Raw genomic sequence first — 9,926 nt, 5'->3', positions numbered from 1 at the left:
GAGCTTTTAAGCCAACTTTTTCACTCTTCCCTTTCACTTTCATTAAGAGGCTGTTTAGTTTTTCGCTTTCTGCATTAGAGGAAACACTAGATCTCTGTCCCCCTTCCCCACACTGCCGCCATGTGAAGGTACAACAAGAAAGAAGCCCTCTGAAACCTGGAAGAGGGTTCTCACCAGAACTTGACCATGCTGACACCCAGTTTGTGGTATATTGTTACAGCAGCCCTTGAAGACTAAGATACCCCTGTTCTTGGATCTTTGAAAGTAAAGCCTCACAATGAATTTAAAATAGGATTAATTCAAGCATTATATTGTATTATTTTTAAGCATTCATAACTATTTAAAAATATTTTTTAAACTCTACAGTAATGGAAGGATTTAAGTAAGATTTACCTACTGGATATTGTTCTACTAACCTTTGTCAAACACAACACTTTTTACTATGAGAGTATTATTATAATCCTATTGAGCTTAATTCAACTGTTGGGATCCAAAATGGGAAAAAGGAGATCAAACTCTCAAAACTGCTGAAGCATCCTGAGTTATACAAGCATTTATTTATTCCCTTCTACTTCCTCAGCAAGAGTAGGGAGTCAGGGAGGAGAAATGTGAGAAAGCTAAGAAGAAAATAAGCTTCACAAAAAAGAAAGCAATAGTGATGAGGGGGAAAAAGAATAGGAAGTGAGACACTTGTGGGAAAGAGAGAACGCGTTTTTAGCTTAAATGTCTTTAAAAATAGACGTCAATTGGGAAAGGAGCATCAATTGTAAATGGGCTAACGGCGATAAGCTGCACTTACCCCTACGATTCTGAATGTCTGTCATGCTTATTACTTTCTACCGGGTTGCCTATTTTATGGTATTATGCCTGTAAATATTATTTCATTATTGGAAGTACACTTTTTGTCTTGGTTCAAATTTTATTTCTTCTTCACCTCTCTTAAAAGGAAACTTTAGACTGCTCACTAGATTTGCCCCTTTCAAGCCCTGGGTTCAATTCCTCCTGTATTTTGGGGGATGGAATAATTAAATGTATGAAACAGAGGCTGTAATCAATAACTCAGTTTTCAAATATGCTTTTAGTTTTCAATATCTGGGGGAGGACAAGGAGGTCGCTGTTTCACAGATACTTAGGACGTTCCAGATAGATGCGCGATGTCTGTAACTGTCCACGTCTCTTAATCTGTGCCAACATTCGTGTGGCTCCGCGGAGCACGCCAGCGACTGAGAAGCAGTTTGCTGAGGCCCAGGTCTGGGGCGCCGGCACCCGTACTTCCGGCCCCGCCTCCTCTCTGCGGTTGCTAGGAGACGTGATGTCACCGGAAGCAAGGCCTGGGATAGGCTGAGGCGAGGGGAAGCCTCTCCCCCCTCGCCGCGCTACCTAAGCGCCCGGCGCTGGCTCGCCAGCTGTTTGTAGGCCCGGGTAAAGGGTGAGGGTCCGCGGAGGCTAGGGCCGCCCGCGGCTCCGTCCGCGCTCTCACTGGACGAAGCGCCCGCCGTCTTTCGCCGCCCCTGCCTTCTGGCCAGGACCGGCCGCTGGGCGGGAGACTCCGGGGCGGCTGCCCGTGCTTCTGACTGACAAGCAGTGTTCCCACAGTCCGCGCTGCCCGCCACGTCCCCGGGTCTCGGCCGACGGCTCTGCGCGGCGGCTGACCTCTCCGAGCCCGGCGCGATGACAGCGCCCTGCTCCCGGTTGGCCCGGCTTCTTCCGCGCCGCCGGCCGGGACTCGTGCCGTTCCCGCCGCCGCTGCTGTTGCTGCTGCTGCTGGCGGCCGCGGGGCCGGCGCGCGGCTGGGAGAGCGGAGACCTGGAGTTATTTGACTTGGTGGAGGAGGTGCAGCTCAACTTCTACCAGTTCCTCGGGGTGCAGCAGGTAAGCGGGGCCGCCCGCTCGCTCGAAGGCTGCATCTCCTGGGCAGAACGTGTGGGTTGGGGCGGAAAGGAGGGGGTGGGGCGGGTTCTGACCGGGTTTTCTCCGAGGGAGCCCGGCTTGCGGGGCAAGACTTGGTCGTCCTGGGCTCGGCTGCCGTTCTCTGTCCGATTGACCACGGTCTTCTCCTAACCTGGCTCGGAGGGAATGGCCCGCCTTCCCCAGTCCCTCACCGCCCGGCTCCTCTTCTCAAGTTCCGGTCTCTGTGACAGTCTGGACGGTGCCACCAGCCTGGGGTGGGGATCCCTTCTCTTCCCTCTGCCATTCTGGGGGAGATCCTTGCACCCTGCTGTGCTGGAGGAAGGAGGAGTGGTGGGGGTAGATCTTTTACTCCTAAACCCTTTCTCTTCCTGCCCCTCTGATTGTGGGGAAGGTGGTCGTGTCTCCCTCTAAATTTTCACCTTCCCAGTTACCACTTATCCTTTTAAGAGCCTCCTTTCCTGTCTTTGCGGAAAGGTAGGAATGCCTTTTGGTTGGCGTCTGGGTTGCAGAAGTTTTTCTTGCACTGTACTTTGTAATGTGTGTAGCCTGTTGGATTAGGCATTCGTAGCCCCGTTTAGAAATCTGCAGGAACTTGAAGCCTCTACTATGTTGTTCGGGAAGTCAGAGAAGGAGCCATCAAGTGCTGGGGCAGTAGAGGCACTTGGGGTGCTCCAGGAAGAGGAGCTCAGCCAGTAGCACAGGATCGTTTTCTTTTTCTTTTCTTTTCGTTTTCTTTCCTTCTTCAGCTCTAGACTTTAACTTGTCCTTTTTTTTTTTTCTGATTGCTTTCACTCTGGGAGTGCTGAATGACTCATACTGAGAAGATGCCATTTCACTGGTTTAACGAGTATACGGTGAAAGAATTTCAGACCTTCTGATTGAGCCCTTCATAAAAATGCTTTGAATAGTTAGGGGGCAAAAAGGTATTAATGTTTACCCACAACTGTTATTCAGGGCACACTTGGCGTTACCAGAGGTGAAATGGACATTTCGCCCCAACAGGTTATCATAAATGTGTGTGAACTGTTCAGCTTAACACAAAATGGAAATTTACTTTTCAATTAAATGTAAGTGAATATAAAAATGCTGTTGCCACGGCACCATTACTTTAACGAATTTCAATTTTGTAAGAGTTATGAAGTAGTTTAAACATTTCACACTTAAAATTTTTACATGCATACAATTTCGTGTTGTCTGTATTCATTATCTTCATCTGGTGCCACTTATTGCTAGTAGAGACAAAGTATACCTTATTTCAAAGTAAATAGTGATGCAGTATGTGTAAGAATCATTAGTGAAATAAACTCTGAAGACTCTTAAGAATGCCTTTAATACTGAGAATATTTTTTATTAGAATTTACCAAAATTGATTAAATTCTGTAGCTAGAGTCTTACACATAACCTATCCAAAGATTTTGAAAGATATTTTCCAATTACTCAAGGAAACCTTTTAACAGCTGCTTTAAGAGAACACAAACTTAGTAGCAGTGGTTTAAATTTTAGATTCTGTGATCTAGCTTGCATGTGAAGTCTCATAGAATTTTCATTTATAAATTCATGCAGTTAAAGTTGCAGAGTTAATTAGGTAATGTGGACAACCAGAGCATTTAACTATATGGGCAAAAATGGGAAAATAAAGAAGCATAGGTAATTGAGAAGATTCCGTGTGGAGGTAGAAGTTGAATAGAAGGATCCGGAAAATTGTTTTCATCATCTGTGTTTCTCTACGCAGTTGTTTTGAAATTGGAAAGAATGCAGAAGAAACTTTATTTTACCTAAGCAAAGAACCTGATTGGAACACATTCTTTACATTGACTCTTAATTTTCTCAGAAGACTTTTAGGAGACCAAAAATTTGGTAGAGACAGATGCAGCCTGTCTTAGGTCCATAATGTGTAATTTTCAGGCCAGAGACAGCCAGTCTCTCTTGACTAGCCAGCCATGAGGAGCCAGAGCTAAGTAGGTAGGTTACTCAGATGTGGTGACCAGGCTCTATGCATTTAATCAATTTGGTTGTCACTCATTCAACAGAGATTTAGTTCATGTCTACTAAATTTTAAGCACTGGGAATTGGCCAGTATATAAAATAAAACCCCTGAACTCAAACGAAACTCACATTTTGGTAGGGGGAAACAGATAATAAACAACCAAACAAGTAAACATAAATGTCAGATGCTCAGAAAAGGCCTCAGAAGGAAGTAAGGGAGTGAGCCATGTGAATAAATGCATTCAAGAAAGGCAACCAGTTAAATGCAGAGCTCTTGGAGCTAGCTTAGTATTTGAGGAATGACACATCAGCCAATGTGGCTGGAGCAGGGTGTATGGTGAGGACAGTAGTAGAGACTTTTCTTTTTCTCTTTCAGGTGGAGAAAGTATTTCAAAGAGAAGAAAGCGATCAGCTGGGTTAAATGCTGATGGTAGTTCAAATAAGATGAGCTCTGAATGTTGAATTGAACAGTGTGGAGGTCATTAGTTACCGCTTCTAAAGCTGTTTCAGTGGTGTGATGAGATCAGTAGATTAGTTGATTGGGGTAAGGAGATAAGGAACAGGCCAGAATTGGAGACAATTGATAGAAAAATCTTTTTGCGATCTCCATACCCTGAACTAAACACCAGGGATGATTAGAGACTGAATGTGGTATCCATTTTATCCTCTTTTCCACCAGGTCTGAAGTAAACTTGCTCAGTCACTCCCTAAAATCTATAATTGGAATAGTCAGTGCCTTTTAAAAACTTGAACCAAACCATTTACTCACTTATGACCTTGTGAAGTTAGTTGCCTCATTTTTAGGACAAATGGTATTTTCTTTATTTTCTTCATAGCAGACTCTTAAATATTTACTGAAAGAAAAATATAAACATGGTTAACTAAAACTAAACAGGAATTCACTGAATAAGTAATTGCTTGACAGTTTTTATTTAATGGATTATATTTATTAATATATGACCTTTTATTGCTCTGATAAAGCAAAGGAATTCCTTTCGATGTATTCCTAGGTTTCAAATTGGTTCTAAAAGATTTCAGAGGGATTCCAGAAGTTTTTGGTGGAGGGATGTTTACAGGTGACAGGCCAGAGGCTCACTGTATTTTAGAATGACTTTAATTGTCCACAAGGCTTTTGTATTTGGATATTGCATCATTTTAGAGGATACAGGGTAGAAGATTAGAGGAATGTAGGGGGGAAAAGTGTTTATATCTTTCATTAGTAACTAAAATTCTAGATCCCCAAGCAATATTTATATCTCCTCTAACAGCTTCTGGTCCTTGGACACCTGTATTTCTTGTGGGGTCAATAGCAATTCTGCATGTTTTTTTCATTATCTTTGGGGCCTTGACTTTCTTTATACTTTGTACAGGGTTCTAGTCAACAATAAGTACTCCATAATCATTTAAAAAATCTTTGAAATTTTAACAAGCTAAGTTATCTTAAATTTTGCAGTGTTTACTTTCTGATGAAATCAGAGTACTTGGTCCCAATCATTACAGATTTCTATTCATAGAACTAGAAAATGTGTCTCTTTCTCTTATAAATTTTTAAGTAACTGCATCCTTACATTGAGATGAACACTGAAACCTGATTAAAAGAAGAAAACTATTAAGTGACATATGCTTACAGAATGTTGGACTTTAGGTTTTTAATCAGAATTAATCTTTTAAGCTCTTCCAGTTTGTATTTCAGATGCACTGATGTGTAAAGGCACAAAGTAGCAGCCTGTATTAGGGAGGGACAGTTACATTGCACTTATCCTATATATATCTCCAAGGGGAGCGTCTTCCTTAAAGAAACACTGCTGGTCTCTTGACCCATCTCTTACATCTTTCCATCAATGAGTGAGTTACCTTGTTGGAGGATGATGACCTTTCTTCTTATTGGGGTGTGTCAGTCACTCAGTTGTGACCGGCCCTTTGTGACCCCAGTGGACTGTACCCACCAGGCTCCTCTGTTTGTGGAATTCTCCAGGCAAGAATACTGTAGTGGCTAGCCATTCTCTTCTCCTGGGGATCTTCCTGACCCAGAGATGGAACCCAGGTCTCCTACATTGCAGGCAGATTCTTTATGGTCTGAACCACTAGGGAAGCCCTTTGATTAGGGGTAGCTAACTAATTACAAAGCTGTAAGTAATGAGGCTCATTCTCTTCTCTGCCCTAGACCAGTAAGAAAGTTATTATCTGGGCCAGACTTTCTCTTGAATGTACTGTCTCAACGCCTAGGATGGAGATGGAAGGGCAAAAATGGCTAGCAAGCCCTTTTGGCTCTCATACATAATCTCAATTCACCCAATAGCTTTTCATTAATAAAGGTGCTATTTGATCTCTATTTGCCTGACCTGTGTGTTCAGTTTTTTGGATGGGGGAGAAGTGCAGAGTCATTAAAAGGGACTTCTCAAACCCCAGCACAGTGCTTTTTAGAAATAAAGAGGAAGATTTCTTTCATAAATGACTGGTGAACCTGTACTATATCAGTTCTCTCCAGTGATTCTTGTGTTAGATTCCACTGAGCTTCTGGTGTTAGTTGAATATAGTTCAGTCTGTCTCTAGTGAGTCTGTTCCCTTAGAAATCTGTCATGTAATAATCACTCCCTGATTTTCATTGTAGAGTCCAAAATTATTAATTCAGAGAAAGAGATAATACAAAATCTGGAATGGTAGATAACCTTCTAGTCATTTATGTTTCTGATGTAAAACATATCATGTATAGAGTTAGAGCTTAATAAATATTTGTTTAGTTGTATATGTATTTGCCTCAGATTGGATTATTGTAAAATTGGTTTTTCTTATGTACACACTGTTTAGTGGAGATTGCCTGGACATACTTTATGGGGAAAAAGCAAGTCTGTTGGGAAACTCTTGCCACATAGTCTAGGGCTGATTGAACAGAAATCCTCTTTTAATGGTTATTTTTTTTTTTTAATGCTATTCTTTTCTTTTTTAAAAAAAGATTTATATTTTTTTAAATTTATTTTTGACTGCGCTGGGTCTTTGCTGCTGCTCATGGGCTTTCTCGAGTTGCTGCAAGTGGGGACTACTCTTCGTTGTGGTGGTGCACAGGCTTCCCATTGCGGAGCATGGGCTCAGTAGTTGTGTTGCATGGGCTTAATTGCTCTGAGGCATGTGGGATCTTTTCATTCCAGTCCCAAAAAAGAGCAATGCCAAAGAATGTTTAAACTGCTGAGCAATTGCACTCACTTCACATGCTAGCAAAGTAATGCTCAAAATCCTTCAAGCCAGGCTTCAACAGTATGTGAACCAAGAAATTCCAGATGTACAAGCTGGATTTAGAAAAGGCAGAGGAACCAGAGATCAAATTGCCAACATCTATTGGATCACAGAAAAAGCTAGAGAATTCCAGAAAAACATCTGCTTCATTGATCTAAAGCCTAAAGCCTTTGATCACAACAAACTGGAAAATTCTTGAAGAGATGGGAATACCAGGCCACCTTACCTGCCTCCTGAGAAACCTGTATGCAGGACAAGAAGCAACAGTTAGAACCAGATATGAAACAATGCACTGGTTCCAAATTGGGAAAGAAGCATGTCAAGTCTGTGTATTGTTACCCTGCTTATTTAACATATATGCACAGTACGTCTTGTGAAATGCTGGACTGGATGATGCACAAGCTGGAATCAAGATAGCTGGGAGAAGTATCAATAACCTCAGATATGCAGATGACACCATCCTTGTGGCACAAAGTGAAGAGGAACTAAAGAGCCTCTTGATGAAGATGAAAGAGAACAGTGAAGAAGCTGGCTTAAAACTCAACATTCAAAAAACGAAGATCATGGCATCTGGTCCCACCACTGCAGGGCAAATAGTTGGGGAAACAGTGCAAACAGTGACAGACTTTATTTTCTTGGACTCCAAAATCACTGTGGACGGTGACTGTAGCCATGAAATTAAAAGATGCGTGCTTCTTGGAAGAAAAGCAATGACAAACCTAGACAATGTATTAAACAGTAGAGACAGTACTTTGTCGACAAAGGTTCGTGTAGTCAAAGCTAGGGTTTTTCCAGTAGTCATGTATGGATGTGAGAGTTGGACTGTAAAGAAATCTGAATGCCGAAGAATTGATATTTTTGAACTGTGGTGTTGGAGAAGACTCTTGAGAGTCCCTTGGACAGCAAGGAGATCCAACCAGTCCATCCTAAAGGAAATCAGCCCTCAGTATTCACTGGATGCTAAAACTGAAAAGTGAAAGTTGCTTAATCATGTTGGACTCTTTGGGACCCCATGGACTTCTACAGCTGAAGCTCCAGTATTTTGGCCACCTGATGTGAAGCGCTGGCTCACTGGAAGAGACCCTGATGTTGGGAAAGTTTGAAGACAGGAGGAGAAGGGGCAACAGAGGATGAGATGGTTGGACGGCGTCACCGACTCGATGGACTTGAGTTTGAGCAAGCTCTGGGAGATGGTGAAGGACAGGGAAGCCTGGCGTGCTGCAGTTCAGGGGGCTGCAGAGTTGGACATGACTGAGGGACTGAACAGCCACCACATGTTGGATTTCCCAGACCAGGGGTTGAACCGTGTCCCCTATGCCTGCGGGAGGGTTATTAAGCACTAGACCACCAGGGAAGTTCTTTCCCCTCACCGTTACACTAGTTATGAGAACAGTCCTAGAATCGTTTGTCTTTTATTTAGCCACATCACTCAGCATGTGGGATCTTAGTTCCCTGAGCAGGAGTGGAACCCAGGCCTCTTGCCCTAGAAGCTCAAAATCTTAACCACTGCACTACTAGGGAAGTCCCAGTTTATCTTTTATTATTCATAGACATACCCTAAGCTGAAAGGGGAAATTGGAACTGTCCTTTATTGCAATTATTCATAGAGATGGATTCTAAAATCTTTTCATAAAAGTCACCACCTTACCCAGTGATTGGTGTGATGTGAATTGCAACATTGTATGTTTTATTCATTGTTGGGAATGATGCACAGGATGGGATAGAGGAGAGGGTAGATACTTGACCTGATTGCAGAGAGGGGAACTTCTGTGGCAGTTGTAAGTAACACCAGGTGATAAAATGCCTAATGTCTGTATTAAGCCTGGTCTCCGTTCTATGTTTTCTATCAATGAACTTCTTATTCTACAGACTGCTACTATATGGTTTTGGGAATCTTTTTCTAAGTCAGGCCTTACTGGGTCTATTTGAACAATGATGGCATTAATTAATTTCACCCAGAATTAGAAACAACTCCAAAGCTTTTCTTGTATAGAAGTGTGCAGAGATGAAATAAAGCAGTTGAAGTGGGAAGAGACTTCTGATTGGGTGAAGCAAGACCCCATACCCTTTTATAATGAATCCACAGTCCTTTCTTTCTTTTCTTTTCTTTTTTTTCTTTTTCCTTTCTTTATTTTCATCAAAACACCTCCTCGTGAAAGATGGGTCCTACACTAATGGATGTAAAATATGATTATGTTTTAAGTAACATCATAGTATGCCATTTTAACAGCTAAGTTTTTTTAAGCTTATATTTACTGAAATTTTCGTGTAATCGTGTCTCTCGGATTTAATTAGGAATTTAATCTAAAATTAGTGTCTCAAAAAAATAAAAAAAATTCGTGTCTCATTCTCCTTAATACTACATTAAATAAGCTTAGGACTCATTCACTTAACATTTCTGATTACCAACATCCAGCAACTGGAATCTTGTATATAAGCAGACATGTTGCAAAAGCAAGGGCATGCCGCAGTCAACATTTCTGTTTAGAGAGAATATATGCATAAAACAATATGCTTCATTGTCAGGCAGACTCCTATTTTAGTGCCAGTGAGGCAGTGGGCATAAAGTTATGTGCAGCTACACAGTCAGCTCATAGAATTTCAGTTAAGTATTAAAGGCAAGAGTCTAAGATCAAGAATTAAATAAAGGACACGTCATGGTATAAGCAGCAGTATTAAAATGGGAAAGAAGCAGTACTAAATAATGCCGCTGAGGGCAAACACTAGAATTCTAAAAGGGTGTAATTTTTTAATTTTAGTTAAATTCTGGAACACATGCAACTCCTGGTTGTAGAAAG

General features: G+C 41.8%; 1 protein-coding gene across 1 annotated transcript in view; it reads left to right on the top strand.

The window, feature by feature from the left end:
• Positions 1-1,353: 1,353 nt before the first annotated feature.
• DNAJC1 (DnaJ heat shock protein family (Hsp40) member C1) overlaps positions 1,354-9,926 on the top strand; it is a 185,606-nt gene continuing 177,033 nt past the window's right edge. Inside the window, exon 1 of the mRNA XM_061126180.1 lies at positions 1,354-1,872. Coding sequence (XP_060982163.1) covers positions 1,672-1,872 — 201 coding nt within the window. The 5' untranslated portion in view covers positions 1,354-1,671. The remainder of the gene's footprint in view (positions 1,873-9,926) is intronic.

The sequence above is a fragment of the Dama dama genome, chromosome 23 (assembly GCF_033118175.1).
Source record: "Dama dama isolate Ldn47 chromosome 23, ASM3311817v1, whole genome shotgun sequence".
Classification (NCBI taxonomy): Eukaryota; Metazoa; Chordata; class Mammalia; order Artiodactyla; family Cervidae; genus Dama; species Dama dama.
This window is presented reverse-complemented; position numbering and strand designations above follow the sequence as displayed.